Source organism: Bremia lactucae, linkage group LG2, assembly GCF_004359215.1.
Source record: "Bremia lactucae strain SF5 linkage group LG2, whole genome shotgun sequence".
NCBI classification, from domain to species: Eukaryota; Oomycota; class Peronosporomycetes; order Peronosporales; family Peronosporaceae; genus Bremia; species Bremia lactucae.
The window spans coordinates 3,622,092-3,633,776 of record NC_090611.1 but is presented as its reverse complement, the minus strand read 5'-3'; the positions used below and the strand labels follow the sequence as shown (position 1 = coordinate 3,633,776).

Below are 11,685 nucleotides of genomic sequence, written 5' to 3'. Positions count from 1 at the left end.
ATGCAATTCAGCTCTGAAAAGACGGCAACATGAGCGGAAAGGAAGACGATAACGCGCCGGAATGTAAGCTACTAAGTGGCAACTTTGCCATCGCGCTACAGATACTACTAGGTCTCATTGCGATCTCGGTGCTGGTGTTTAAACGGGTACACGAAGTGCCTCAACGACCGCTAATGGTACATTATCGATTTGCTACCTATGTGGCAACAAGTGGCACTTATTTCACTTTGTATATAAATAGATTTGGGCTTTCGATGCTGCCAAGCAAATGGTTGGTGCCACATGTGCCCACGTGGCAAATTTGCTCATTGCCATCTTGCTCTATTCGTTTCAAGGTCAAATGCAATCCAATGACGAAGCAGTGGATCAGGTACGACGCCAATTGTTAAAAACAGTAACAAAAGTTTTGGTAATGGACAATCATTCTGTTCGTTTGTGCAGTGCGCGTTGTATTTTGTGAATTTCACCTTAGACACAACATTTGGCATTTTTCTTAATTACGTGTTGCTATCAGCGGTGATACAATTGGCATATCGCTTTCAATGGTCATCCTTACAAACTCCAGGCGACTATGGAATTCCTATTCAATTACGAACGTGGGTGTTGCAAGTCTTTTCGTGGTTATTCGTCATTATGGTGTGCAAATTTATCATTGCATTGCTTATTGTGGCATTCCAGAAACCATTGGTAACTTTTGCCGGATTTTTGTTTCAACCTCTTTATAAGAATCCCGACATTGAATTGGCAATTGTCATGATTGCTTGTCCGTGTTTAATGAATGCCCTACAATTTTGGATCCAGGACAATTTTTTAAAAAAGGATGTTCGAGACGAAAGTTTTATTGTAGCGCAAGCTCCGCTGTCTCCAACACAGCTGTTCAAGAACAATGGCACATTGCCTACTTTAAACACACCCACCGACGAGGAAAGCACGGAATTAAGTCTTGAAATAATTGCCTCCAGTACCCTACAAAACGACACACTTGGCAACAAAAACGTCCAAACCGACCTTCATTCCGTATAACAACTAACCACCCCAATAGTAAACTTCTTGTGGCATAAAAGACAGCGCGTAATACAAATATTTAAAAAAAAAACCTTTAATGTTGCTACTTCCGCCGCATGACCATGAACGCAATCGCTCCAAGACCTACCACAAGCGTCACGGCACTGTTTACAAGCAACGTCGACGGTCGTGTTGATTTCATGCGCGTCCAACGACGAGATGGTTGCGTCGGTGGTCGTCTTCTGTCCTCGTACTCACAACTTTCATCACTACAGCTGCTTGCTGACAAGGCCATTTCGTCCACTTTAGTCAATAAACGGGGGCGTGGTGGCGGTGTGACATCCTTTACTATCCTCCCACCGTCCTTCTCACGTATATCGTCAACACCTTCCTGGGATCGTGTGCTTACCGTCACGACCACAACAAGACGTTTCCACCCAAACCGTTGGGCCATTTGAACTGCTTCGACAAGACTTTCATCCGATGTCAAGACGGCCCAATCCCCTTCATCATCTTTATACTTGAGCTGCACCTGATCGTGTTCCGGGATTTTCATTTGAAAGCAAATGTGTTCCACGAGTCCTTGAAGTGCATGAAATGGACAAACAATGCGATAAAAGTGCTCTTGAATCGCATCACTGACTTTAAATACAAAAACATGGTCGTCAAGAGTCGTTGCAATCAAAGCACTTGGTGTCGTATTGGCACCACTGACGACCGACACGCTTTCACCGAGCTCGGCATACGCACCAAGGGAATTGGAATAATGTCGTGTAGGATTTAATCCCACGGCACTCGCGGTGGGAGTTGACATGCTATCATTAACGTGGTATTCATCGCGTTCAAATTCTTCAATTGTTCCAACGGACCGTGCATCGTTGTCATCATGTCCACCGTACGCTCCACCTGCGACTTCTTCTTGAAGGTTCATGGCAGTGTGCCAAAATTGTCGCCAATCAGTCTTCGACGTACCTCCGGAGGTTGTTTGGAATTGACCATAACTTAAACAAAGAACGTCAGCCATGCCAAGAATCTCCCCATCGTCGGCGAGCACGGGCATCACGAGCTGTCCGGCATCATGAAGCGCGCGTAAACCATTGAGAATGCTCATATGCGGACCCATGAGATCGGGATCAACCGTCATGACGTCTTCCACGGTCGTTGTATCTGCGTATAATCCCTTGGCAACCACTTTTCGGAGCAAGTCTTTGGTTGTCACCATCCCGCATAACTCGTGCTCGTCATTTAAAACAATCGCGGCTTTCTTGGTACTTGCCATGAGCTTTGCAGCATGGGCAGCAGTCGTGTGGAGACGAATGACTGGCGGCATGAGCTCTCCATCCAGTGCGTCTCCAACCGTTGGCCGTACCATTTTCTCCATCATGGGCCCTAAAAGTCGCTGTAGATTCGATGCACTCCCAAGTTCGCGTGAAAACTCGGTCGCGGCGGCTTCCGTTGACTGCTGAACCTTTTCCAAACACGTGATTGCATCGTATAAACACTTGGAGATATCGAGCATTCCTTGGGGAATTCCGTCCGAACCAAGTACGGGCAAGTGTTTAAAACGACCTTCAAGCATCTTGGTAATTGCTTCAATGGCCTGGTCTTCCATGTACACACACATTGGTTTCGTGGTCATTACGGACGCGACGGAACAGCTTTCGGGGTCAAGATCCGCTGCTAATACACGACGTGTAATGTCCGTGTCGGTCAAAATACCACGTATTTCTCCTTCTTCAGTTGTCACAACGACGGCTTCAACGCGAGCTTGTCGCATACGCTTGGCGGCTTCCGCGACGGTTAAGAACTCGTTAATGCGCGTGACTGCTTGAGGTCGTAACATTGACACGGGACGCATCGCTCCTTCGGGCTCGGGAGACATGTGTTCTCGCATCGACGAGTGGTGACTCTCCGTGTACTTGCCTGGACGGCGACGCGACACACGGGAGCCCGTTAAACTTGCGAGCTCACTAAAGTCATCGTCATGACCAAGCGCAAGCGATACGTCCCAGAACGAGCGCCAATCCGAGTCTTCGTCGACAGCTGCGGCGCCGCTTGCAAACGTTCCGTAACACAGCGACAACACGTCGAGCATTCCCACAATCGTCGCAGTCTCGGAATTGACCACGGGCAAGTGTAGAAAGTTTTGTTCGTACATGATATGAAGCGCTTCAATGAGCTTTGTAGTCGGTAGCGCCGTCTCGGGATTCGGCGTCATGACTTGTCCAACAGTCGTTTCGGCTGCATCGAGACCTGCGCCTATGACACGAAGCAGCAAATCCTTGGGCGTAAACACACCCAAGACTCGTCTTGTTAATGCTGACGTTCCAATGTCGTAACAACCTCCACTCACAGACGATCGATGTCCACCACTAACGGACGAACTCGTGTCATTCATGGGATCTTCGACGATCAAAGCAGCTTTCCGAGATGCCGCCATTTGACGAGCTACTTCCATGACCGTGTCGTGTTCACTCACAAGTGGCGGCAACGTCTCATCTTCTAAAATCGTATCCACTGTCGGTGACAAGAGCTTCTCGACCATCGGACCTACAAGCTGTTTTAACGCTCCTGGACCAGAACCAATGCCAGTCGCATGCAATCGTTTCTCCAGTCGCTGTCGAAGCGAACCACTTGACGATTGCTGCACCTTTTCAATGCGTGTAATGGCGTCGTACAAACACTTTTGAATGCGAAGCATACCCGCCACCATGCCCGTTTCATCCACGACAGGCAAATGACGAAATTTCCCTTCAAGCATCATAAACATCGCATCCATGGCACTGTCACGTTCGTCGACAAACTTTGGATTTGGCGTCATTGCATCGAGCACACGAACGTACACGGGATCGTTTCCAAGAGCCACGACGCGTCGCGTCACGTCCGTGTCGGTTAAGATGCCCAAAAGCCCCCCATCTCGTCCAATAATAAGCGCTGCATCCGTCTGTGTAAGACTCATTTCTTTGGCCGCGTCGGCAACGGAAAAGGTCTCGGGGATCGTCACTGCTTTGCAAGGCCGCAATTTCGAGACTGGACGCACGTTTCCAGTCGCGAACGTCGCTTGACGACCTTTCATATTAAAACTAGTGCTATTTGATGCGAGGCTATGGGAAAACCCACTGCGAAAACTGTGCTGCGAAGACACATCGTCGTCATCGGCAACTTCCAACGATGCGTTCCAGAAAGCTTTCCATTCGCTTGGTTTGCCTTTTGCAAACGATCCATAGCTCAACGACAGCACGTCAATAAGTCCAAGCGGCGGTTGTTTGCTTGTCTCGGTCTCCAATACTGCTAGATAGAGCGTCTTGTGGTCGTGCATCGTGTGCATTGCGTCCATGACGGACATGGCGCCAGTAATACTCACGTCTTTATCAAGCATGACTTCACACACCGGCGTCGTATGAACGGGTAACCCACGTGCGAGCACTTTTTCAAGCATTTCTTTGGGCGTAAAAATACCACAATAGTATCCACGAGTATTCACCACGAGTGCACCCTTTTTTGAACTTGCCATGAGCTTTGCGACATCATATACGGACGTAAAGCGCTGGACATGAGGCGCTTCGACGCCTTCGTCTTCAATCACCGTCTTAATGTCGGGTGAAAACATCTTGTTGACCATCGAACCAAGAAGCTGCGAGACATTCCCCGTGCGTGCATGGCCATTCACGCGACTCTTCATTTCTTTCTCGAGTGTATGACGCAGTGCCATGGACGACTGCTCGGACTTTTCCATCTTTCGAATGGCATCATATAAGCACTTGGCAATGCTTAAAATACCCACGACCGGTCCATTGCGCTCGACAACAGGCAAATGACGAAATTTGCCTTGTAACATTGAAATCAACGCGTCGATTGCTGGATCATCCATTGACACAAACACAGGATGGCGTGTCATGACGTCACCAACTACTGTCGAATCCAATGGCCGATTCTCGGCAACAACGCGACGCGTTAAGTCGGTATCCGTGACAATGCCGGTCAGCATACCTTCGTCTGATACGACCAAGACACAGTCCATCCGATTGCGTCCCATTGTCCGCGACAGCTCGGCAATTGTCGTCTTCTCTACCACTGTCAGTACTTTTGTTGGCCGTAGTTTCGCCACGGTGCGACTCTTTTCTTCCTGTTCCGCTCGCGATAATAACGTTGTTCGCTCGCGGTCACTAGCCTCGGACGGCTGCGAGGGAGTGTCGAGCTGCAAAGTTGTGTTCCAAAACTCTTGCATCTGCTCGCGGTTGTCCCCATAAATGGCATCAATGGTGCCATAGCTTAAATCAAGCACGTCAACCATCCCAACGAGCTCGTTTGATGCGTCTTTTAGCACAGGAAGGTGTAAAACACGAGAGTCGTGCATAATATGGAGTCCATCGAGCACCGAAGTCGACGGGATGGCAATTTCAGGATCGTTTAGCATCACTTCTTCTACGTACGTTGTCGAAGCCTTGAGTCCTTTGGCAATGACATTTAGTACCAACTCATTCGGAGAGAAAATACCGACAAGTTTGTCTGTGAAGATGTCGTCGACAATTAATGCCGCCTTCTTCGTCAAAGCCATGGCCTTGACAACGTCGCTTACAAGCGACGACTTTGGAAATCGCGGAGCTGGAGTCGAGTTGCTATGGGCCTCACTTTCAAGAATCGATCCCAGCGTTGGCGCCGATAATTTCTCCAACATCGGAGCAAGCAGCTGCTGCAACGTAGATGACTTGCCGCTCTTTAGTAAAGACGCTTTGAGCTGATCCGTCGACTGTATTGCGTGCTCTAGGCGCTTCGATACGTCATAAATGCACTTGCCAATGTTCAAGACACCAGCAATAGCGCCACGATCGACTACTGGTAAATGGCGAAAATGGCCTTCCTGCATCGAAAGTAATGCGTCAATGGCACTGTCGTTCGGCGACACGTACTTGATATCTCGCGTCATGACGGTGCGAACCGGCACTTCCTCGGGACTTAAATTACGTGCCAAGACACGGCGACAAATGTCCGTGTCCGTCAGAATTCCATTTAATCCGCCATTATCGTCAACCACGAGCAATGCGTCCGTGCGTTTCTGCTTCATCAACAGCGCTGCATCAAATACCGACGCTATTTCATCAATTGTAATTGCAGGAAGTGGACGCAAGCTGGACACGGGACGGACATTAATGCCTTTGTCGCGATCCTTTTGGTAACGAGCCTTGCTGGCAACGGACAAAGTCGACGCGGATCGGCCCGACACGATTGAATTCGTTTCGTCGTCATGATAGTCAAACGCAGCAGTGAAGAGTTTACCAATCTCACGCGACTCGCCAAACGAAGCCAAACTAATGGACAGTACGTCTGCCACACCCAGGATCTTGCCGGAATCCGTAGCGACTACGGGAAGATTCAAAAACTTCCCGTCGTGCATGATATGGAAAGCATCTAATACAGACGTCTCTGGCGCTGCAAATTCAGGATTCGGCGTCATAACTTCACTCACACTGGTCGTAGTAGCATCCAAGTCTTCCACCACGACGCGAAGAAGCACGTCTTTCGATGTAAAGATACCAATTAAATCGGGAGCGTCGGGGTTTGACGATACTACAAGCGCTGGTCGTTTCGTCTCGGCCATATATACTGTTGCTTCATACACAGTCATGTGGCCATACACAAGAGGCGGCATCTTTTCGCGTGGCTTGGACACGACATCGTGTAACGAAGGCGATAGCATCTTCTCAAGCATGCCTCGCAGCATTGCATTGTCCTTATTAGCTCCTAGTTCCTGCTGTAGCGATGTCGACATGTTCTCCACTCGTCGAATAGCGTCGTGCAAGCACTTAGCGACGCTTAAAACACCAACAATATTACCACTTGGCGAGCTCACGACTGGCAAGTGTCGAAATTTACCACTAAGCATAATATCCATAGCATCCACAGCGCTGTCCTCGAGACTGACACACGTAGGATTTGGCGTCATGACGGAGCCAATCGTAACTCGCGCAGGGTCTAGCTTCTTTGACACGACTCGACACGCAACATCCGTGTTGGAAAAGATCCCACTTAATGCTCCTTCCCAATTCGTCACCAACACTGCAGACGCACGGTGTGATTTCATTAATCTCGCAGCCTCTAAAACAGTCGTTGCCTCGTTCACCGTAATGGCTTTAGCTGGACGAAGACGTGCAACCGTGCGAGACGGATCCGACATTGGAGGCGCTTTCTTGCTTCTCGATGAAGTCGACATCATGGAGGACTGCGACCTCGCAAACGACTGACCGGATGTTGCCGAGCCATTTGAATTCGCACGCGCACGACGCTCAAAGGTCGGCTGTTTCATGGGTGGTATCATAGGAGTCATTGTGACGGATTCACCTCCCCGAAGGCTCGGAGCTGGACCGTGATAAATCGCAGGAGGACGCCTAGACAATTGAGACGTCGGTAGTTCCTGAGGGAGGATACAGTCGATTAAAGGAGCAGGTGGTTCATCTAATGCCTGGACGAGTGGCAACATTGAAGGCGCTTGTACCGGTGAAGGCATCAACGGTGGCGAAGTCATTGGAGACGCTTGAAGAGGCGACAACGCAACTGGAGGTGCTTGTGTGGGCGGCAACATAACTGGACGTGCTTGGGATGGTGGTACAACAACTGGAGACGCTAGTAAAGCTGGCACCGCGGCGACGGGTGGGATTTCTAGAGCAGGTCGTTTGTCACCGGGTAAGGCAGCAGGAGATGAGTTTGGTGCGAGCACAGAAGTCTCTCGCGCCGGGGGTATTCCATTTCGATCCATGTTTGATGGAGGAGCGACTGTAGTAGATTGTAGCACAGACTTTTTAGCTACAAACGCTTCATTTACTGATGAAAGCGGTGGCGTTGGTTTTACTGGCGGCTCGGGCTTTTTAAGTGGTTTGACTGGTAACTCGGGCTTTTTCGGTGACGCTGATGGCGTCGACGCCTTTTTCGCAGTGGGAAACTTTGCGCGTTTTTTCTTAAAGACGTCAATATCACTTTGAAGCTGCGCACACTTGTCAAATTGTTTCTTCTTCATTAAAGCGACCAATTCGTCATTCAGCTTGGCAATCTCGGCATCCAATTCTTCAGGCGTCTGCTTCTTCTTCCGCGCAGACACGAGAAGGTCCAGAGTGACTTGTAAATCACTGCATTTACCAAAGTCCCGAGCAGCCATCGCCGTTGCAATCGTCGTTTCCAACGCATGAATACGCTCATCTAACTCTTCTGGCTCCAATTCATTCAAATCTTCCTTCACATGCTTACGAGCTTCATTAAGCCCTTCGAGCTGCTTCTGCAGCTCTGCACACCGACCAAATTGCTTTGACACGGCAGCCGCCTCCATGTCTTCATTCAGCTTTTTAATTTCCGCATCAATTTCTTTCGCAGTGCGCACCTTCTTTCGAGCCTCCACAAGTTTCTCGAGTTCGAGCTGTAAGTTTGCACACAGCTCAAATTGTTTGCTTACAGCGGCATCTTCAATGGCCACTTCCATCTCGGTAATCTTCTTGTCTAACTCCTTTGGGCCCATGTCCCCAAATGGATGGAGCAAATCACGCTTACGCACGAGATATCCCCGTACGATCTTTTGTATCCGGATCGCCCAGTCTTGTTGGATACGATGCTCAGCGCGCATGTGCTGGTACTTGATCATGGCCACACGCATGCGTAGAATAGACAAGACGCGGTACGCACTTTGTCGTCGATGCTGAAGCTTCCTCTTTGCAACAAATTGACGGATTTTGGTTTGAATCGTGACTACGGCTCCCTTGCGTACAATCATGCGTACCCACTTCTGAATAGCCCTAGCAGCTGACTTGCATCGTAGCATCTCAAGTTTCCGCAGCTTGAATGCCATCGCGCGCTTTAAAAACACTTTGGTCTTTCCCAATTGCCACTCTTCCTTCCCAGCTCCTAACATCGACGAGATCTTGACGACCAGCTCTTTAATATTCTCGGCATCTGGCGCTAGCGACTGGTAATCATAGAAAAAAACATCATGGTCTTCACGTAGAGCAAAGCCACGCTGTCGAATCTGAATCGCTTCCATCATTCCCGAGTACTTAAGCTGACGAGCACAGTCGGCATCATTGAATTCGCTTGCGTGCTTGAGCTCGTTCGGCTTGATACAACGCACATAGCGAGGATTTGCGAGCGAAATCTTGTTCATCAGCTCTTGAAGCTGGTACCGAAATTGGGCACTTACCGAGATCTCTCGAATATGTCGAGATTTGTTGCCCTGCGTGCCCTTCTTGCCTTCATTCGGGCGACGTGAAATCGTGTGTGGCTGAGTTTTATTGCTTGGAATGGCTTCAATCGACTGCATGTTGAGATCAAACATCCCACGCAACCACGGGCTCTCGGATTGTCGAATCAACTCCTTCATGTCGTCATTCATAGTCTCATTGTTCTTGTCATTAAATCCACTGGCATCGTAAATCACCTCACCTGCATAGTGCTTAATACCAAAGTGCAAGTCGGCGTCCATCTTTGGGTGGACGTAAAATTTGTGCTTACTGCTCGACTGGCCGCTAGACGTACGTCCGAATGAATTGTGTAAATTCGAGACAAATTTCTTGTTTGCTTCTTCGCCCTTTAGACGCCAACCGTCGTCTAGCGAGATAAAAATTCCAGGAGTGCCATTCACCTTGCTCTCAATCAGATCGAGACACTCTTGATTATCATCAAAATCAATGTGTTTCCAATCGATGCCTTCCTTTGCGTAATCATTCTGTTCAACCTCAAGCATATGCTGATTAAAATGTCGCTGAAGTTTCTCATTAGCGTAATTAATACACAATTGCTCAAACGTATTCCACTCAAACTTTTCAAAACCATAGATATCCAACACACCAATAAAGCCCCACTTGTCTTGTGTACGCGAGATTGTGCGATTTAGTTCCGACACAAGCCATAGAAACAACGACGAGTATATCGCTTTCGCCAACGCGTCGCGTTTATCACTCACTTGCTCGGCATTTTGCTGTTGTACAATAACTTTCCCGCCTACGTACAATTGACGTGTCAAAAGGGCTTTATTCAACGCATCTTCACTCACTCTAAGCAGTGTAGCAACAAGTCGCAAGCCCTTCACGGACTCGTCTCCAACGGGCACACACGTGTCATTATCCATCGCAAACTGTAAATTTCCCAAGTGCAACACAGCGGCCAAGACTTCAAACACCATATCCTGTCGAGACTTGGAGATGCCAATCGTTTCTAAACATTTCGTCGTAATCTTAAATTCATGCGCATCGTCACAGGACGGAATCAGAAAACATTCACTCTTTCTTAGATAGTCATAATCCCAGGGCGTCTGGAGTTGTAACCGCGCGCGCAAAGTCGTGTCCGCGCCGGCTAATAATTGGTAGAAAATGTGATAATTCCGTTCTCCTAAACTCTGGGATACAATCCGTGTTTTTTCCAAGAGAAAATTAAGAATCTGAGCCCCAACAATTTTTCCATGATGATTAAATTGAATCTCAATGAATTTCCCAAATCGACTGGAATTGTCATTGCGCAACGTCTTGGCGTTCCCAAAGGACTCGAGCAATGGATTGCTATCGAGAACACGCTCTTCGAGTTTTCCTAAGGCCATGGACATGCCATCTTGTACGACTTGAGAAAGCACGTCCCCATCGGGACCTTTTCGGTCGCTTGTAGCGCGTGCCAAGTACTGCATAATGATCTTGGTCGTCTCAGTCTTGCCAGAGCCACTTTCGCCACTGATGATAATACTTTGATTCGCGGGATCAAGCGCACCGCCTTGAATGAGTTGCGTGTACGCATGGTCTGCAAGGGCAAAAACGTGAGGCGGTAGTACGCCCATGGCTTTGCCATAGTATTCAGTCATATGGCGCTCGCTATACACGTCGAGCTTCTTGTACGGATTAATGGCAATGAGAATCGGGCCCACGTACGTATAAATGAGCTCGTGCTCGTAGCGTTTGCGTAGATTCTCCAGTAGCGACAACTCGGACAAGTCTGACATGTGCAAAATGTCCTCGAATGTATTGCCACTCGGTGACGTCTCGGTCGTTTGCATCTTTTTCTTCATCTTGGCACGCAAGAGACGCTCTTTACGGGAGCTTCCACCGCGTCGCTGCATGTTGAGTTTCCGATTGGCGTGTGAGGGCGACGCGCGCGGTTGTACGAGTAAAACCTCGGCTGGACGGACGACCGGGTTTTGTACCTGGGTTTTAAGACGAGCTTGGAGTTGACTTTGTCACAAAGCATACTAGCTCCAAGTGAGAGTCAATACAGAGGGGCTCGAGACACTTATCGACGTTCTTTGCAAGGAATAACATTCTGGGAAGATTCCGCACAGTACTTGAAATTCTAATTCAGGTGCTTTATTGCACCACTGTCTGTTGTCCCAATAGAAAGTTGTGCAAATGCATAGAAAGACGGATAAGACGAGGTAAAACAGAAACTACTACAGCCAGTCGCTTGCGAAATCGATTTTTATGGACTTTTAAAGCTACTTGCTGTGTATTTCGGAACAGGCGTCCGTAGGTATGGTGATACTTACAGCGATCTTATATTTGCACGCTTTTTCGATCTGCATTGTGCTTATATTTTGCTTTACCGATGGAAGAATGTCAATCAAAATGAAACTTGAGACAACGAATCGTGACGACGGTGTAAGAATGGTAACATCGAGATGTGATTTTGCAATGAATTAGTAACGTATAGAAACACTAACCA

General features: G+C 48.5%; 2 protein-coding genes across 2 annotated transcripts; one reads left to right on the top strand and one right to left on the bottom strand.

Annotated features, from left to right (window-relative positions):
* Positions 1-29: 29 nt before the first annotated feature.
* CCR75_001031 (uncharacterized protein) lies at positions 30-8,704 on the top strand (the record flags this gene model as incomplete). Its single annotated transcript, XM_067959136.1, has 3 exons — positions 30-176; positions 242-370; positions 442-8,704. The coding sequence occupies 3 exons, from the start codon at positions 30-32 to the stop codon at positions 1,021-1,023; spliced, it is 858 nt and encodes a 285-aa protein (XP_067822106.1). The 3' UTR covers positions 1,024-8,704.
* On the bottom strand, positions 1,109-11,086 carry CCR75_001030 (uncharacterized protein; the record flags this gene model as incomplete). Its single annotated transcript, XM_067959135.1, has 1 exon — positions 1,109-11,086. One exon carries the CDS (start codon positions 11,084-11,086, stop codon positions 1,109-1,111), a length of 9,978 nt encoding a protein of 3,325 aa, XP_067821504.1.
* Positions 11,087-11,685: the final 599 nt, after the last annotated feature.